This window comes from Trichechus manatus, unplaced genomic scaffold (genome assembly GCF_000243295.1).
Source record: "Trichechus manatus latirostris isolate Lorelei unplaced genomic scaffold, TriManLat1.0 scaffold00015, whole genome shotgun sequence".
Classification (NCBI taxonomy): Eukaryota; Metazoa; Chordata; class Mammalia; order Sirenia; family Trichechidae; genus Trichechus; species Trichechus manatus.
The window spans coordinates 10,002,179-10,020,539 of record NW_004443951.1 but is presented as its reverse complement, the minus strand read 5'-3'; the positions used below and the strand labels follow the sequence as shown (position 1 = coordinate 10,020,539).

The window sequence follows — 18,361 nt, the reverse complement described above, 5'->3', positions numbered from 1 at the left end:
CCCCCCCCGCTAGCCTCTACTCCTGCAACCCTCAGTATTAGAAAATGACCTTGTCCCCATCAACTCTAGCCACCATACCTATAAGCTCACCTGCCACTGTCCCTCTGCTTCCTTAGGTCCCTAACTAAGGCTTCCTCCCCAGCTCTTTCTGGAAGCTAGCCCCTCCTGCTTCCTTAGAGACTCCATCAGTGTAGACAGTCAGCTTGGTGGTTAAGATGCTGGACTTGGCTGAATCCTGGCACTGTCACAAGTTGTGTGATCATGGCAAGTTACTTACTCTGTATGTGTTTCCCTTTTGCCATATTTAGAAATGAGGATAAAAAGAGAATCTATGTCATAGGATTGTAGTGAAGGAAAAAAAAGGACTGAATATATGTAATGCACTTAAAATGTAATCTACACAAATTTTGGTGTTATTAGCCCCTCTCTCTGCTGTCTCTTCAGCTGCCTCCTCCCATTATCCAAACAAAACCAAACCCCACTTCTTCCACCCCAGACTTCCTCTGGCTGTGACTCTCTCCACTCTGGCCCTCTCAGTCTGTGGTCGTTCCCTTATTAATGTCCCAGAGTGGGGAGGAAATCTCATTAAAAACTCCATAACTATTCTGTTATACAGACCAAGAAATGGACTTGAAACCAAGTCTAAGAAATGTCTCAAGGGTCACATAGGTAATAAATGACAGAACCAGAGTTTGAGCACTTGATCTGAATGCCTCTAAAGCCAGAACTTCACCAGTACCTCTACATCAAGAAAGTTGGAGTGGAAGAGGGACAGGAGGCAGGGAAGGATGAAGATGGGAATTACAGTCTTAGAACTGGGAGATGACTCCTTTGTTGGGCCATGTTTCCACCTGCTGGCAGTACTACACACTTTACAACATTTAATTTCACAACAACCCTTCAAGGAGGGCCTATCCTTACCCCTATTTTATATATAAGAAACTGAGGTGCTGTGAGGTGAAATCACACAGAGGCAGACGGGTTCAAATTCAGGACAGTCACCTGGAATATGGACACAGATAGAGGTAATAGACTGGAGAGAAGGAAAAAGAGAGAAGGGTGGGGAGGGAGATGAGAGAGGAGGAAAGAGGAAGGGAGGATAAAGATGAGGAACTTGGGGTTTTTTAGAGGACCTTAGTCTGAGGGGTGTTTGTTACTCAGAAGAGGGAGCAGAGGCTGCCAAACCTTTATTTTTCCTTGAAAATGAATGTATGTGTATGTGTGTGTGTGTGAGAGAGAGAGAGAAACTTGTTCTGTTGTTCCTTTGTTGCTGGGAGTCAGTCCACAAAGAGTTCAGTGTGTGTGTGTGTGTGTGTGTGTGTGTGTGTGTTGTACACTCACGAGCACTGTTGTTGTTGTTAGGTGCCATCAAGTCGGTTCACGAGCATTAGCAGGTGTTTAAGTACATATCTTTGTGTTTGATATGTGAATATATGGAAGGCGGCTTGGGCAGATGTGTGCCTATGAGCCATGGAATATGTATAAATGTATTAGCAGATGTAGGGTAAGCAGCATAGGTGCTCTGTTGTGGTGGAGGGCACACAGAAGCTCTGGGGGTCACTTGCCCCATACCCAGACTTCCTCCATTCCAAAGACACAGGAGGGGTGTTGCCCGTGGTTGGCGTTGTCAGGTGGAGGCCAGCTGCTGCAGCGGCTATGGGGACAGATCTCCAGGCAGCAGGGGGCAGCAGGGCCAAGAGGAGGGGGACGGGCTTTGGGTGGGGCAGGCAGGCGGGCAGAGGGAGGCCTTTAAAACACCTGCTCCGCCTGCAGGTGAAAGGTGCCTGCTCATTCAGTGGTGGCTCACTGGAGCTGTTTGTTCCCTTTGGAGCCTCAGCTGATCTCGCTTCCAGAACTCGAGCTGCCAAGATCCCTGAACAGGTGATTGCCTAGGACAGGGATTATTTTATGAAGAGAAATCAACCTGCAAATAGGTTTGGGGAGCTGGAAGGGCCACAGGGAAGGTCCTAGAAGGGTCTGGGGTTGGCTTGGGTATACAGGTGCCAGAGAGGGACATAGAGGGACTTGCAATCTGGGGGGTCAGGCTTGGGGTGCCTATGAAGGAAACTGGGATGTTAGGATCTGAGTGTCAGGTGCTGGCAGAGGACCTGGGTAGTATAGAGGGGTATGGGTGTCAGGATGGGAGTTGGAGTAAGTCTTGAGGTGTCAGAGTCCAGGTGCAGGAAGCTTGATAAGATATGGGTATAGGATGCTGGGGTCTGGCATATCAGGCTCTAGATGCCAGGCTGTGGGAAGGTGGGGGTGGGGGGCGGTGAGGCCCAGCTCACTCATGTCTGCCTCCTAGGAGCCACCATGCAGTGCTTCAGCTTCCTTAAGACCATGATGTTCCTCTTCAATTTACTCATCTTCGTAAGTATGGGGTTTGTGGGCTCTTTGGGGCTCCGTACAAGAGCAGATCACAACCTGAGCAGAGTCCAAGCTAGGGGATGGGAGACTGCTAAGCACAGACTCTGTCCTGAAAGTTTCCCCTTATGAGTAGGGTCTAGAGGTCCCCCAAATGCTGAGTCCTAATCCCAGTAGCAGCCAGGCTGCTGCATATGGAGGAGTGGAGATACTTAGGGGAGTCCCCTCCATTCCAGGAAGCTTCAGCCCAGAATTAGGGCAGGGTAGGACACAGCAGGCTGACTGATTCGCCTGTTTTTATAAGTATTGGGGAGGGGAATATGCAGGTAGACAGGGGAAGGGGTTTGCCTAAGGTCACTTAGTGTGGGAGGGAATTCAGTGGCCTCTTTCTGCTGGGGAGCTGAAAGCGGAGAGGGCCCAGGAATGTCAAAGAGCACGGCAACAGAGCAGAGGGTCTATCTCAAGCAGCCCTTATTCAGTCCACAAACATTTATTGCCTAAGACTGTGTGCTGAGTGCTGGGGTCGCAGGTGAGCAAGGTTTTTCTCTGCTCTCGAGTGTCTCAGGTCCAGCAGGGCACACAGTATGTCTGGGCTTAGCACAGGAACTATGGGAGCCCACAATTGGGGCTTGAACCCAGCCTGGTCAGAGAAGGCTTCCTGGAAGAAATAGCTGAGGCTGGGAATTTGTACTCGGTGGGTGGGGGTGGGGGGACTATAAAACATGCATAAAAAAGCCCAGAGGTAATAAAACCAGATATTGCTCAGAGAACCCGGAACAGATTGCATAGGACATGTTTGAGGAAGCTGAGCAATGAGGCGTGAACCTTGGAGATGGGGAGAAGTGGACAAAGTGGACAAAAGACAGAGTTCTCAGATGGTGGCTGAGGAGTGGAAGAAGGGGCAAGGGAGACAGAGGTCTTGGAGATGATTCTTCGGCATGAGCATCCGGGGGATGTCCCAGAGGTACTTGTATAAACAGCAGGGTTGCAGCTCAGGTCTGAGCTGGACACGGATATTTGGAAGTTATGTGCACATTGATGGTCATTGAAACCATGGGTGTGGGCAGGAGTACTCCTAGAGAGTGAACCCTGGGAAACCCCAACATACAAGCAATGAGCAGAGGAATAGTTACCATGAAGGAGATGGGGAAGGAGCAGTGGGAGAGGAGGGAGGAAAGCAAGGAGAGTGAGATATCAAAGAGGTCAAGGAGGATAAGGCCCTGAGGTGTCCGCTGGATTTAGCACAGGTTGTCAGCAGAGACCTCGGAGATACATTAGAATAAGTTAGAGTAAATGATGAGGAAGTGGAGGTGCTGGTGTGTAGATGAGTTTGGAGAAACTGGGCTAGGGTAGGTAGGCTCTCTGACTCTGATGTGGTCTGTGCCTTGGGCTTCAAGGAGCTAGCCTTTATCCATGTATCTGGAGGAGGCAACAGGATCTTGGGGAGTTGGAGAGCAGGGGCTCTGGCACGAGAGTGTTAAAGGCAAATCCAGTTTGATTCTGGCCCCTATTGCCTAGGCCCTGACAGGCTGGGCAGGGCAGGGTAGGGCAGGCCCCAGACCTCGTGGGCTGGAAGCCCAGCTTTCTGTTCTTAGGCAAACATGCCTGGGAGCCAGGCACAATCTGCCACCTCACTCTTGGTTTCAGCCTCAGTTTCTGTAGCTGGAAGGTGTGGTCTGGGCACCCAGGTAGGGTGAGGCTGATTCATCTGCTGAAACTCTGGGTCAGCAAGGCTTTGCTCTCAGAGCAGTGGGAGCTGGGCAGTGACCTCCCCGTCTGGGTCACAGATTCCCTCAGGTTTGGGATTTAGCAGGATAGCCTCTAAGAGAAGCTCTGGCTACGCTCCCCATCTGGTCCTCAGTTTTTCCTTGTGAGGCAAGGAGAAGACTAGGCTGGATGAGGGACAGACCTGGAGTCAGATTCTGGCAGGGAGCCAAATGGGGCCTCAGGATGGATGTCTCTTTTTCTCAACTACCACACTCTCCACGGTTAGGAGCAGGTGTAAACCTCAGCCCTGCCTTTGTTGCTATGGTGACTGTTGAGCCTGCTCGATGCTACCATCCCCGTTTCTGCCTATCAGAGGATAGAGGTGTTCCAGGCACCCATAGCACGAAAAGGAAATGGGCTGGGCCCTCACCTGCCTGTTTCCATTTCTAGCTCTGTAGCAGGAACCTGGCAGTAGTGAGAAAGAGCCTTGCCTCTCCCTTTACCATTGTGGACATTTCTAGAACCCCTGATCCCATTTATATCTGCCCGGGTGTGCAGCCTAGTGCTGACCATGGGTGTCCCAGCTCTCATCTTTCTGGCTCTAGAGGATGCTCCCCTCCCTGCAGGATGAGTTTCTAGACTCGTTAGCCTATAAAGGGGGAAGTTTCTAGGTTCCCATCTCCCTGTCTCAGCTGTGTGGTACGCAGCTGCTTGCCAACGTTGTTTCAAGGCCTGCCTGACCTCTCTGTCCCCAGCTGTGTGGTGCAGCCCTGCTTGCTGTGGGCATCTGGGTGTCAGTTGATGGGCCATCCTTCCTGAAGATCCTCGGGCCGCTGTCGTCCGCTGCCATGCAGTTTGTCAACGTGGGCTACTTCCTCATCGCAGCTGGTGCTGTGCTCCTTGCTCTTGGTTTCCTGGGCTGCTACGGTGCTCATAGCGAGAACAAGTGTGCCCTCATAATGGTGGGTCAGACCTGGCTCCACAGACCTATGACCAAGGCCCAGGGTTCCCTCACCCTTGACACCAGGCCCTGGGGATCCCCAAACCCTGCTCTAGACTCCAGAAGCCGCAGCCAAAGGGGCCCCTGCGTCATTTTAACAGGGGGTGGGCTAGGGCAAGGAGGGCACAAGGGATTGTCTCCCTAAAACTCAGACCCCTGTTCCCCACTCAGTTCTTCTCCATCCTCCTCATCATCTTCATTGCTGAGGTTGCAGCTGCTGTGGTCGCCTTGGTGTACACCACAATGGTGAGGAGCTGGGATGGGGCAAGGGAGACAGAGTAGGCAAAGCCCTGAAAGTGGCCATGGCCTGTGAATGGCCACCTTCCCTATTAGCCCCTAAACACTGGCCTGCCCCACCCAGGCTGAGAACTTCCTGACATTGGCAGTAGTGCCTGCCATCAAGACAGACTATGGTAAACAGAAGGACTTCTCCGAACTGTGGAACATCACCATGACAGGGGTAAGGTGGGCTGGGGGAGATTTTTGGGGTAGGGAGAAGGAAGCAAGGCCCCACTGACTCCCTTCCCTTCTTGTCTCCAGCTCAAGTGCTGTGGCTTCAACAACTACACAGATTTTGAGGGCTCTCCCTTCTACCTGGAAAAGAGTGTCTTTCCCCCATACTGTTGCAACAATAGCACAGAGAGTGGGTCCTGCACCAAGGAGGAGGCCGAGAAAGATGCTGTGCAGGTGTGGAGCTGGCATAGAAGGGGTGGGAGGCTTCTTTGCTGGCCTTGGAGTGCCAAATGGGGTCGGGGAGCAGCTGCTGACTATAGATGCTCTATTCTCTCCCCCAAGGGTTGCTTCGATCAGCTTCTTTATGAAATCAGAACCAATGGAGGCACCGTGGGTGGTGTGGCAGCTGGAATTGGGGGCCTGGAGGTAAGGGGATGAGGAGACTGGGGCTGGGATACTCCCACTGGGCCCAGGGCTAGAAGCGGTTTGACCCATCTCTGAGGCCTCTCTGGAGAAGACAGACTTCTAACAGAGCTTCATGTAGGAGGGGTGTCTGGGGAACAGGCAACTAAAGCTTCAGGACTCAGCCACCTGATCATGTCCCCTCATCTCTCCCTGTTCTTCACCCACCAGCTGGCTGCCATGATTGTGTCCCTGTATCTGTACTGCCATTTGGAATAAGTCTGCTTCGGCCTCCGCCACCATTGCTGCCATATGGGGACTGGGAAGAGGCACCCTTGCACTGCCAAGGGTGGGGCAGAATCTAACACTGTTACCCGGGCCAGGGCAGACCCAGCCTTGCTGCTACAGACTTGGGGCTAAATACAGACCACCACTTTCAGGTTGCCCCTTACTTTTCCTTCCATTGGTGGGGTTGGAGCCCACCTCTCCCGGAGCCTCTAAGGTAGCCAGTTCTCCTGCCCAGGGACGGATTACCCAACAAGTAAGGTACACAATTAGTAAGTAAACATAGTTAAGCCCGTGCATAACTTGTTTACTGTAAACCTGTGCATACTGTGCTTACTGGATAATCTGCCCCTGCTCCTGCCCATTCCCCCAGTCTGTTCTTTAAACCCTTGACACCCCTCAGGCAAGGGGGGCTCTTGGTGATCCCAGCACTATACTGGGGGATGAGAAGAGTGCTTTGTAACCTGGGCATATGTGAAATCAGGCGAGCCACCAGGAAGATGTGTGGAATGAATTTCAAATTTATAAACCAATTAAAATGTTTCTATTTGGACTCTTTTCATGTATCCTCGGGGAGAGGGGCCCATCTTGCCTGAATTGGCCTCAGATCCCTGTAGGACTGGTGACTCAAAAGACCTCTGGAAAGGCAGCAGAAGGGAAGTGGGGTGGGGATGGGTAGCTATTTCTCTCCTTCATTTGGGTTCCAGGCTTGGGAGAGAGCCTAAAGGGAATAACCAAGAGGGCATTCAAGAGGTGAGGGCTGGGCCAGTCTGTCTTCTTATAACATGGGAGGATTTTGGCTGAATCTACCCCCTCTTTGGTGGAAGCACTGGACTGGAAAGCTATGGAAGTAACAAGCTTGGTCCCAAGCAGGGAAGGAGAGACCAGAATTATCACCAGGGCAATGAAAAAGGTCACTCCTTAGGCTCTGGGAAACCCTTCCAGAGCCCCCATCAGAAGGTCCAGTTAGCCTGCCCCACTCAAGCAAATTTCCAAACCTTTGGGAATCTCAGAAAGAACTTCACTTATTCTTGGTCTTGGCCTGCCTGCTGCTTTACAGACCTGATTTTTTATTTAATATTCACCACCCCCATGCTCCAGATGACACTGAGGCCAAATGAGTTGTCCCAGTCGCACAACCTTAAGAGCTGAGCCTGGAGGCTCAGGCTGTTTGACTGAAAGTCTGGTGTGGTTCTGGCTCACATGGTAACAGTTCCACCTGAAGGGGCACCTGGGCTGAATATCCCTAATATGGACCTGATAGCTGTTGAAGGAGTGACAGTGCTAAGGAAGGAAGCTATGGCTGGAGGACAGGTTGTTTGCTACCAGCCAGTCTTCCCCTCGAACCCTCTTCCCAGACTTTCCAAGTGCAGCCCAGAACTATCCCTCTGTTGTGGAGCCCAAAAAGAACAGAGACCTGGCCAGAGCCACACAGTACCTGAGAGTCAGTCTGGGAGGTCCAGACCAGGAGCCTGCTGGGGGACCGGGCAGGAAGAGGAATCAGCCCACCTCACCCTCACCACCACACTGCCCCTCCCCTAGGTGCCTGTGTGGAGGCTGCAGGGGATTTGTTTATCCAGGGCGGGCCTCCACGTCACTACCGGCTAACTCCACCTGGCTGTTGTGCCACCTCAAGCACTCTCTCTAGCTCCAGGAAACACTGAAGGCGTCAGGGTGGCGAGAAATGCCCAGGCCATACACCACCCATGCCATCGCCGAGTTGGGCTCCAGGCACTGGTGGAGATAGAGAGCAGGCAAAAGAGCGGTTCCAATCATTCCTGATTCCTTAGTCATGGCTCTGTATAAGCAGCTCAGCAGGTCCACCCGACCAGGGCTCAGCAGACCCACTTCTCAAGAGGTGGTCTATACTCTCCCTCCCCATCCTAAGTCCTTCACAGGTCTTTAAGTGTCATTTTCCCCCCCTCCCCCTTGCCTTAGGCTAGCTCACCCACTCCCTGTGGACAATCTCATCCATTTTCTGATGCTTTTATTACTAACTCAGATCTTCCTAACTTCTTTGGGTCACTGGCTGGGTGAGAATCTGATGAAAACCATCACCCTTATCTCCAGAAAAATACCCAGATATGGAATTCTGCATTTAAAGTGCCCTAAGGGCCACAGAAGGGGCTTTGGTGGCACAGTTGTTAAAGCTCTAGGCTGCTAACTTAAAGGTCAGTGGTTTGAACTCACCAGCCACTCCGTGGGAGAAATATGTAACAGTCTGCTTCCATAAAGATTACATCTGTCCTACAGGGTTGCTATGAGTCAGAATCGACTTGACAGCAACTGGTTTTGAAGGGCCACAGACATCTTTCTTTGCTCCCATGTCCCCACCAACAGCCCAGCCCTTGTCTCACCTACTTCCTTCTCACCCCCAATATGCTCACCTGCTCTCCCATCCTCTCCCTTGACCCAGTATCCCTTTTTGCTCTCTCCTCCTCCATCCTGGGGGCAAGTGCCTGGCCAAGACAAGTTAGGCAGAAGCCAGCCTGGAAATTAAACACTGGGGAAGCTGTGTGGGATGGCTGCTCCAAGCTCAGCCCCAAGTAGGGCAGGGCTAGGTCCAGGCTGTCCTAGGGTGGAGCTTGGGCATCCCCTGGTGGTCTCAAATGGAAGACAAACCCTGTGGAAGACAGTATGGAAAACTCACCATCTATCCCATCTATCATGGCTATTTTCTTTCTCTCCCTTACACACACACACACATACACACAACACACCACACACACAAGACACACACACAACACATCCCTAGAGGTTTTCTCCTTTTTTAATCAATGATCACATTATTCAGCTTTGGAAACCTGGACAAAGAGGAGGCTGAGAAGAGGCCTGGTCCAGTGTCTGAGGGTCTCCAAGTGAGTCTTCGTCAGATGTGGGCCCAGGTGGGCTTGTCCATGGGGTGGGCACAGCAGTTTCCTGAGTAAGAGCCAGCCCCGCCCTCAGGGCAGCACGTCAGCCCAGGAAGAAATCAAGGCCCCCAGGCTTTGGCCTGTTTTCAAGGCCCTCAGTCTCTGGGGCAGTCAATAAATAGGTTAAATTCTGAGCCAGGCCTAGGCGGAGGGGGTGTACAAAGAGCAGGATCAGCTGCCCAGGGATCCCAATGATTCCCAGGTACCATCCTGCCCTTCCCCAAAAAAGAAGTAAATAAATAGACCTTCAACTCAGGAACAGGGACGTTGGAGCAGGGAAACCCTCCCCTTGGAGTTAGTAATTAAGTCACATGTTAAAAACAAACCAGCCCCAGCCCCTGCCAGCACCTACAAAATCTTACAGGATGGGGTGAAGGGCTAGCCTGCCTGGGGGTACACAGTACCCAGCCCTGCAGGGTCTTGGAGGAGGTTTCATGTCTACTCTGCAGCTCCTGGGGCCCCCTCCTCCTTTGGGGGTGGCTCCAGGAAAATCGGGGTGACTGATGGTGGCTTCTTCACCCTGGGAAGATGAGAATGTATTAGGGAAGAGGCCATTAGCTACGTCCGCATTAAGTCTCCATTCCACAGGGTAGGGAAGTCACTCACGAGTAGGGGGAGGCTGGGACTCCCACCACCAGGAAGTGGTTCTTCTTCCGAAACAACCTCCATAGGCCCCGGTGGTTGCCACGCACATCCAGGTCCCAGATATGGAGGCACTGGGGTAAGAGGAGGTATAGGTCAGAGAGCTGTGGGGAGGGGGCACTGAGGACCCTTTGGCCCAGCCCCTACCCCTCCTCAGCAGCCTCCTCAATTTATAAGAGATAGCATCTTCTAGAATAGGGATTTGTACGAGGGAGTTGGAGGGGGGGTTCTGGGGGTGTGAACAGGTCTGAGGTAGAAAATTCCAGAACAAAGGCTCTCTGTATCTTGGGGCAGTATGTGTAGGGGAAGAGGGGTGCTCTTGGGTGGGCTGTGTTGGGGCACCTTGGCAAGCTGGGTCCAGGTGGTGAAGTCATCATCTTTCTCCATTTGGATAAAGGCCACATAGGTGTGGCCCTCCGTGTCTGGCAGGAAAGTGTCTTCACAAGGGTTCTTGCTGTGGTCCAGGATCTCGGCCCCACTGTGGGGTTGGGGGGGTGACAAGGGAGTTAGGTCAAGACAAGGCCCGCTTTGTGGGCATGCCCTACAGGACTCCATGCTTAGAAGGGCCCTGTGCTTGGTTTAATGCTTGGCTATTGCCATCTTGAAATTCAAGAGAGCCTGCATTTTCATTTTGTACTGGGCTCTAAAAATTATGGGGCCAAAACCCCCAATATCTCTTCCCCATTCCCCAATTGCCCTAGGCCATACCTGAGCAGCCTGTGAATTTCTGCTTCATAAGCTTCTTTTTTCAGACTGAAGGGAAAGAAGTGAGTCAGGGGAGGGGGCAGCCCCTCAGGACAATCCCATGGGCAGTAGTGGGCAGGGCAAAGGACCAAATGGGAATTGGGGTGGGCCCCAGGGCTGGAAGGGACTGTCAGTGACTGATTCATTAGGGCTTGTAGATCTCTTCCCCCTTACCCTGTCCCCAGACCCCACCTGTCCACATTCCTAAGCTGGACACCTGGAACCGTGTTGAACTTGTGCTTCTTGAAGTAAGCTTCCTAGAGTGGATGTGAGGGTGAGAATTAGGGCCTTGCACTGCCCAGCCTACACCTAACCATTCGCTCACCACATGTCCACAAGTACTGGAGATGAACTCCTGGACCTGTAAAGTTCCCTCTAAGTCCTCCGTCTTCCCCATCCTCTTTGCAGCATCCGTGGCAGGCTCTTACTAGCCTTGATTTGGGTTCCACCATGGCCAGAGAGCTCATGCCCACACAGGCAGCTCATGCACTGACCCCAGAGCTAGTCCCGTCCCCAGTGGTTCTCCCTGAGCCTGCTGCTATAGCCACAGAAGCCAGAAAAAGGCCCTGCAGAGGATGGTGAGCAAAGGGACAGGCTGGGCTATAAGAGAAGAAACTGCTGTGACTCAGGTAGTAAGAGAGCCTCACGTAAATGTCTGTCTCTCTCTGGGAGATGAGCGGGGGTCTTGCACTAGCTGGCCCCTGAGGGCTCTTGGCTTCTAGGAGGTTCCAAGCTGGATGCTGTCCATTCCTTTGGCTTGGATTGTTTCCAGGTCTCCATTGCTGTAACTGGGGAGCTGGCCCTTTGGACACAGCCAAGTGGGGTATGGGGGTATGGGGGTCTCCCTGCTCACCTTAGGCTAAGGCTTAGAAGCCAGCACTTACAAGGACAGGCAGTGAGAGGGCAGAGCCTGCAGGGCTGGAGGAGTGCTTAGCAGCAGAAATACCCTCCCCACACCCACAGTCTAGTGCTAAGAATAGTAGTAAGAAAAATAATACCAGCTAACCCTTACATAATACTTCCAGTTCAAAACACTTTACATATATTCACTCATTCAATCCTCACAACCTTATGAGGTAGGTACTATTTTTATCTTCAGATAAAGAAACCGACGCACAAAGAGGATAAGTAATTTCCGACTAGTAAGTGACAGAGTTGAGACTGCTCCAGAGTCTATGCTCTTGACCACTACACTATACTGAGCCTTCTCCCCAACACTCCTGCCTCCAACTCACATGGAAGTAGCCGTTCATGTTGAGGCCGACAATGCCAAAGTGGTAGGATCGAGAAATGTCGGGGATGATGCACTCTCGACCCCGGCGTTGTTCGGGCATTCGCATCCACATGTCCCAGTCCCAGAGCTGGAAGGCATAGAAGGTTGTCAAGGTTAAAAGCTTTAGGGCTGGTAGGGTACCCAGCCCACTCACCCTACCCTGCCATGGCACCTTTTCTGGTGTGGGCCACTTGGGCTCAAGCTCTTCCTTGTACAAAGACCTCCTGAGCACCCAGCCCAGTCCAGGCATGGTCTCCACGCGGTACAGTAGTGCTGGGTCTTCAGCCGTGTGTTCATACCCCTGGGAACAGAGGGCCATGGTGGGAGGTATTAGCTCGGGGCATCTACAAACTCCCCAGCTGACCACTTGGCAACCCAGCCTACCTGGTCATTCCAGGCTGAGATGCAGTACAGGCTGTCATCCTCCTCCAGAAGATGGATGGATTGGCTCAAGAAGCTGAGAGAGGCAAGGCTAACCAAGTTACACAGTGATGCCGCGAGAGCTAGAGCTGGGACTCAGGAGTCATGCCTCCTTCCCCTAAATCCCCACTGTCTCCCTTCCTGTCTCCCTTCACCCTCTTCTACCCTCTGCTCCAGCCCTAACACTTGCCATCCTGCCTTTGCCCAGGCTTTCCAGCCACTGCTGAGCTCGCTTCCTCCAGAAAGCTATCCAAAATACTTCTCTGCTTTCTTCGCTGGAGACCCAGGCGAGCCAAACGTCCTATGCAGCTTACAGGAGCTATAGTGGAGGGGCATCTCCCTTACCTGAAGAAATCCACAGCGATGTCTAGGTCCTCTTCCAGAACCACAGCAAACTTGGCCTCCTGTTGGGGGAGGGGACAACATCATTCCAAGGGGCCCTCTCCCAGGCCCTGGTCTCTTCCATCCTATCCTACTTCTCAGGCAGCACTGCGCTCATTTTCCAGATCAGGAGGATGAGGTCCAGAGAGAGGATGAGTTTGTTACATAGCAGGACCAGACCTCACACCCACAGCTGCCCTCCCCAGGCTCAAGAGTTCTGTCCTTAAGACTCACCGGAAACAGGTTGAAAGTAGCAGTGAGGCTGGCCTTGTAGTGCTGGTTAGGGAGTGGAAATAGAGCACATGAGCTTTGGGGTGAAGGGTTGGTCCAGGTATCTGCCACTCCCATCCTTGCCTAGCAGTACCTGAGACACACGGGCATTCTTGATGCTGATGGGAGTATGCTGGATGCCCCTCAGACCAAACAGTGCCACCACATCCATCGGTTCCTGGGGGGGACATGGTCACAGATTACCACGTGAGGCTACCATCCCCTCTGCCCACCTCTGCAAGACCCGACATGCAAGCCCTTCCCATCTCAGAGCCACTGCCTGGGCTGTCTCCCTTGCCAGCTCTCAGAGATAACTGCTGCTTAGCACCCATAGCCCTGTGGGTCTGAGCCCCCACAAGCCCCAGCTCACCTCATAGTAACCGTCGATGAAAACTGTTACCATCTGGGGAGATACTCCCTGGGCTGAAAGCAGAGAACGCAGCATCCTAGGGAGCCCAGGGACGGGTTAGGGTCTCCTTGTCCCCCCTACTCAGGGCTCCCCTGTACTTACAGAGGGGCCCAGACTCCCCCATGTTAACCCACAAAGGTGAATGGACCTAGCACATGGTGCCTTTCTACCCACCCCAAGAGTTCCTCCTGTAGGTAGATGAGCCTGGGGTTCCCACCTGCTAAACACTTTCCTGTTCAGTGGGGGGAACACCCCACTCCCAGGCTCACCTGTATAGGTAATTGGGCCGGTTCCCTGCAATGACAGCCACAGGTACATTGAGGACCTTGTTGTTTGGGAGCTGAGGGAGAAACAGCTTTTTAGCTTTTGACTCATTCTTTCCCCAAACTGGGAACCCCACCTACGAACAGTTGTCTGGGGGTAGGAGAGTAGAGGTGTCTCTGACCCTAAACTCCAGGGTAGATAGGGAAGGCGTGGAGGGTCTTCCCTGTCCTAGCCCCTCCACACACTCAGCTCAGCACCAAACCCTGGGCTTTTGCTCACACACCTAACCCTTCCCCATCCCCCACCCTCAACCAGGATGCTTCTCTTGTCTTCCAGAGATCAGCACAAATCCCCTCATCCTGGTTCCCTCCTAGGCTAGGGTAGAGGAAGCCCAACCTGGATCTTCCCTCAGGCCCCTTGCCAAGCTGGGAAGAAGTGCAAGCCTCGCTGCCTAAGGCCCTGCTTACTGGGTCAGGGCTGAACTCAATGGGTGTGGGGTCCTTGCAGCTGCACACACTTCCATAGCCCTCAACTTTGCTGCAGAAGCGCCGGCGGCGACGGTTCAGCTCCGTGTCTGCCCAATGGCACTCTGCCTCTAAGGGAGGAATGTGGACAACAGGATGGGGACATGAGGCCAAAGTGGTTTGGAAAGCCCCAGGGCACACAGTCAAGGAAATGAAGCGCCATAAAGAGGACAAGAGCCGGCCAACGCCTCCCAGCAAGTCAGGGCAAGTTTCTGCCTATGTGCCAACCACCAGCCCAGGTACTGCCCCAGAGCCTACTCCCCACTAACCACACCTTCAGCTGAGCTTAGCGGTACGTCTGTCTTCAGTAGGACTGGGTCCCCCCAGGATGAGAGGGCAGGCGACTTAGAATGTTTCTCCCCAAGGACAGGACCTGGCAGGAGGCAGGAATGGGGGGCAATGGGGAATCAAGCTCCAGCGTGGGGGCTTCTGCCCATGTCCCTGCCCATATTTATCCCTCCCACCACTGCCTCCTACTTGCCCACCACCCCATCCCATCTCCTGGGCTTCTGTTCCTCTCAGGCTCTTGATGCTACAGAATGGATGGCCTGTGGTGCTGGCACCTCCTTTTCGTCCCACGAAGGCCCAGGTGTCCCTCCAGCCCAGGGCAGGGCCAGCCTGGCTGCCCAGACTCCTCAGCAGAGCCTTGGCTGTGTCTTTGAGGTGAAAAGAGCCTTCATCCTAGGGGACCAGAGAAGATGGCCAGCACGAGTGGCATGGTTCCAGGAGACATGGCCTCATAGAGCACCAACTATGTATCATACTCTGTAAAACCCTTTACCTAAATTAGCTCATTAAATTATTTCAACAACCCTCTGTGGTTACTATCATTTCATAGATGAGAAGAACTAAAGGTTTAAATTCAAATTAGCATCCAAGGTCACCCAGTTAACAACTCCTTACTATGATCCCACATGATATGCACTTCTGTCCCTTGCTATATCTCTGCCCTCTTTTCCTACCACTCTTCTTCCCTCCCTCATTCTGCTCCAGCTTTACCGGCATTATTGCTGTTCCTCAAGCATGCCAAGCACTTTCTTATACAGTCTTTGTACTTGCCATTCTTTCTATTTAGAACGTTCTTCCCATCACCTTCCTTCTTCTTCACCTCCTCCAGCTTTCTGTTCATGTGCCATTTGCTTACAGAGGGCTTCCCTTTCTAAATCAGCATCCTCCTTGCTTGTCTCCCTTGCTTTACTATTTTCTTCCTCATGTAAGTCATCATTTCCTGACATACTTTTATTTGGCTGCTTTTCTGTTTATCTCCCCTTGCTGAAATGTACGTTCCATGAAGGTAGAGACTCTGTCTTGTTTGCCATTGCATACTTAGCACCCAGAAAAGAGTCTGACACATAGTAAGTGCTCAATAACTATTAGTAGAATTAATAAAAACAACAAGGTTAGGATTGGAACCTGAGTCATCTTCCTCCAAAGGCTCTTCCCACTATGCCATATTAAAGCCAAAAACCAAACCCACTGCCATCGAGCCAATTTGACTCATAGCAACCCTATAGGACAGAGTACAACTGCCCCATAGGGTTTCCAAGGAGCAGCTGGTGGATGTGAACTGCTGACCTTTTGGTTGGCAGCCGAGCTTACAACCACAGTGCCACCAGGGCTCCTATGCCATATTAGGGGCACGGAAACCAAGGCCTTGAGCAGGGTTGGAGATGGGGGCAAAGGGGACAGTGCCAAGGCAGAGTCACTGACCTTGACGGTGCAGATGAGCACTCGACCAGGTGCCACCATGTTGAGGAACAGCACCATGGCTTCATCCTCATGAGGAGAGTATGTGTCAAACACACGCTTTGCCATCACATGGCCCTGGCAGGGGACACACATCTTGTGAGCTGGTGTCACCAGCAAGAAGAGCAAGAGTTCCCCACCCTTACAGTCTCACCGTGGCCTGGTTGAGGACGATCACATGGATGCCCCGGCCCTGCTCCCGGGCTTCGTCCTCCAAAACCTGTAAAGACAAAGTCCAACTCTTCCCTCAGGCATTCGTGGCCTCTGTCTTCTGGGCACTTAAATCTCCAGCTGCACAAAACCTTCCCTCCTACCTATACCTCTGCTCATAGTTCTCTCCCAACCCAGCTTCAAGGCTACCTCTTCCAGGGGGCCTCCACAGCACCCCAATCAGAAGAGATCTCATCTTTCTACAACCTAACCCTCCAGAACTTTCATGGCTCTTAGAGCCCTAGGCTGTCTCTGCCTCATCCTGGAGTTATCACATTCCTCTATCAGACTGAGCCCTTATGAGGTAGGGCCAGGTTCCATTACCTCCAGGTCCCCAGTGCCCAGCACAAGGCTGAGTCTAAAGAAGGCAGTGGTTATAATCAACCAGGGAGTGGTTATGAAATAAATAAATCAATGAATTAACTACCTACTAATTATCACTTTTGAGATACCACTACATATAAGACCTCATACATACTTTTCATTTAATTCTGGCAAGTAGAAATCACTAGTCCCAGTCTACAGATGAGGAACTGAGGCCTCCAAAGTCACACAGCTAGAAGATGGCAGAGTTGCAGTTCCCACCCAGGCAGTGGACTCCAGAGTCAGTTTGCCATAGCCCGAGCAGAATGGAGTGAGAGGACACCAGATCTTGGCCCACTCACCGTGGTACCATCCACTGCCACGTACACTTTGCTGCGGCTCGAGTACACCTCCACATCCAGGACCCGCTGGGGGCCACTGCCTCTGCGCCGTGGTGGCTCCAGGCGGCCCAGGGCATCATCTGTGGGGGTGCAACAGGTCATGGAGATAGTCTCCACAGTAGAATCACCCCTCTTGCGATCTGCCTGCCACTCCAGCCATGAGATCCCAGGGGATTCCCCACCCCTAACCCACCCTCAGCCTGGCCCCACCATAGTCTTGCTCCGGCTCTGGGTCTTCACTGGCCTCGGTGATTGATCGACGAGTGTCCAGGATCAACTTGATGTTGACGATAACAGTCACCAACAGGAACAGCACCGCTCCTGTCTGAGGGGAGGGGTGGGGATAACTAAAGAGGGGCACCTCCTCCAGATAATAGAGGGTCTTTCTTAAAGGAGGGCCCTGGCTGCACTGAGGACACAGGGAGAACCTGGGGCCTGTCTCTCTTCCTTCTGTCTACACAGCTCTCCTCCCCAGATGGGCCCAGTTTCATGGTAACCTCCCCTAACCTTTCCTCCTTCATCAGGGCCCTTACTACTCAGAGCTCCTGCATTCTTCCATTTGAAGCCTTAATTTCCTTGGTCCCCTCCACTGTTAGTTCCAAGACATGCACCAGTTTGAAGAGAATCAAGCTGAGGATGGGAACACCTGGTTCCCAGCCCTGATTGCCTGACAGGTGTACGGCCCTGGGCAAAACTTTCCTGATCAGACTTCAGATTTCTATCAGAAGCCTAGGAGGTTAGACTTGATCCAAAGCTGAATGCTGGGCCCAAATCACTACCTGGTAGGGACTTGACACGTAGAGGTTTCCCCTTTCCAGCCTGGGGGCAGCCAAAGTGGGTCCCAGTGCCCATAGTCTAGGCTGTGGTAAAGCTGGAAGGGAGCCCCCGAGAGGTCTTGGGACATCCCTATACCTGACAGAACCTCCGCAGGGCCCGCTGGTTGGTCAGTTTATACTTCCAGGTAAGATACCAGCTCCGCTTCTTCCGAGCCCCAAAGGGCTTGATGAGGGGACTGGCCTTCCAGTCATCCATGCCGGGTTGGGGGGGTCACCGCTGTCCTGGCCAGCCCATGCCTTCAGGAATCTGAGGGGATCAGAACGTCACATGAGGTAAGGTGCTCCTCCCGAAGTCTAATGCCTTCTCGGGAGATGAAGGAGGGCCTCCCAGGAACTCCTCCCAGCAGGCATCCGTGCTGTGTGACCCGAGGAAAGTGGCTCAACTTCTCTGGGCTTGGCAGGAAAACCTTAGGAGGGAGAGCACCTGGAAATTCCCCCGGGGCTGGGAGAACTGAGTCAGGGCTGCCCAGGGTGTGAGGGGTGGACGCCAGGTAATAGGCTCTCAAGATTCATCAGCCCCGAAAAGGTCCAAGCCCCCCGTGCCTTTCCAGTCCTGAGGTGGGCAAAGGGCAGCGACTAGCCCAAACCTTCACCCCCTCCCCCCTCGCCCCCTCCTATCTGGCCTCCTCTTCTCCGGCCAGGATTCGAGACCTGCCCTGTCCGCGCCACCCCTCCCCGAGATCTGCCCGGAGGCACTCACGGCTTAGGGTGCCCGGGCCCCGCTCCGGACACACTGGGGCCCGCACTGCTCTGCCGGGCGCGCCGCGGCCTCCGCCTCCTCCATGCCGCTCGCGGCCCCGCCCCAGCCGGGCCCG

The 18,361-nt window shown here is 53.1% G+C and overlaps 2 protein-coding genes across 2 annotated transcripts; one reads left to right on the top strand and one right to left on the bottom strand.

The window, feature by feature from the left end:
• The first annotated feature begins 2,313 nt into the window (after nt 1-2,313).
• TSPAN1 (tetraspanin 1) lies at nt 2,314-6,583 on the top strand. Its single transcript, XM_004371791.2, has 7 exons — nt 2,314-2,370; nt 4,827-5,033; nt 5,243-5,317; nt 5,433-5,531; nt 5,612-5,758; nt 5,867-5,950; nt 6,158-6,583. Exons 1-7 carry the CDS (start codon nt 2,314-2,316, stop codon nt 6,203-6,205), a joined length of 717 nt encoding a protein of 238 aa, XP_004371848.1. The 3' UTR covers nt 6,206-6,583.
• A 2,396-nt stretch (nt 6,584-8,979) lies between these two features.
• On the bottom strand, nt 8,980-17,793 carry POMGNT1 (protein O-linked mannose N-acetylglucosaminyltransferase 1 (beta 1,2-)). Its single transcript, XM_023727111.1, has 21 exons — nt 17,623-17,793; nt 16,921-17,035; nt 16,672-16,790; nt 15,951-16,016; nt 15,761-15,874; nt 14,614-14,731; nt 14,325-14,423; nt 13,994-14,121; nt 13,532-13,602; nt 13,224-13,299; nt 12,948-13,031; nt 12,818-12,859; nt 12,548-12,606; nt 12,167-12,239; nt 11,955-12,083; nt 11,745-11,870; nt 10,702-10,766; nt 10,474-10,518; nt 10,108-10,243; nt 9,730-9,839; nt 8,980-9,643 (listed from the first exon to the last, which is right to left on the bottom strand). The coding sequence occupies exons 1-21, from the start codon at nt 17,740-17,742 to the stop codon at nt 9,562-9,564; spliced, it is 1,977 nt and encodes a 658-aa protein (XP_023582879.1). The 5' UTR covers nt 17,743-17,793; the 3' UTR covers nt 8,980-9,561.
• Nucleotides 17,794-18,361: the final 568 nt, after the last annotated feature.

What these genes read in the sequence shown, in the direction of transcription:
- TSPAN1 (XM_004371791.2), top strand. Translation starts at nt 2,314, where the DNA reads ATGCAGTGCTTCAGCTTCCTTAAGACCATGATGTTCCTCTTCAATTTA. An exon ending in ACAAGTGTGCCCTCATAATG is followed by an intron (nt 5,034 to 5,242) that starts GTGGGTCAGACC and finishes TTCCCCACTCAG; the next exon opens with TTCTTCTCCATCCTCCTCAT. An exon ending in CCGAGAAAGATGCTGTGCAG is followed by an intron (nt 5,759 to 5,866) that starts GTGTGGAGCTGG and finishes CTCTCCCCCAAG; the next exon opens with GGTTGCTTCGATCAGCTTCT.
- POMGNT1 (XM_023727111.1), bottom strand. Translation starts at nt 17,742, where the DNA reads ATGGATGACTGGAAGGCCAGTCCCCTCATCAAGCCCTTTGGGGCTCGG. An exon ending in TCATCGACGGTTACTATGAG is followed by an intron (nt 13,032 to 13,223) that starts GTGAGCTGGGGC and finishes TGTCCCCCCCAG; the next exon opens with GAACCGATGGATGTGGTGGC. An exon ending in GAAATTCACAGGCTGCTCAG is followed by an intron (nt 10,244 to 10,473) that starts GTATGGCCTAGG and finishes CCAACCCCACAG; the next exon opens with TGGGGCCGAGATCCTGGACC.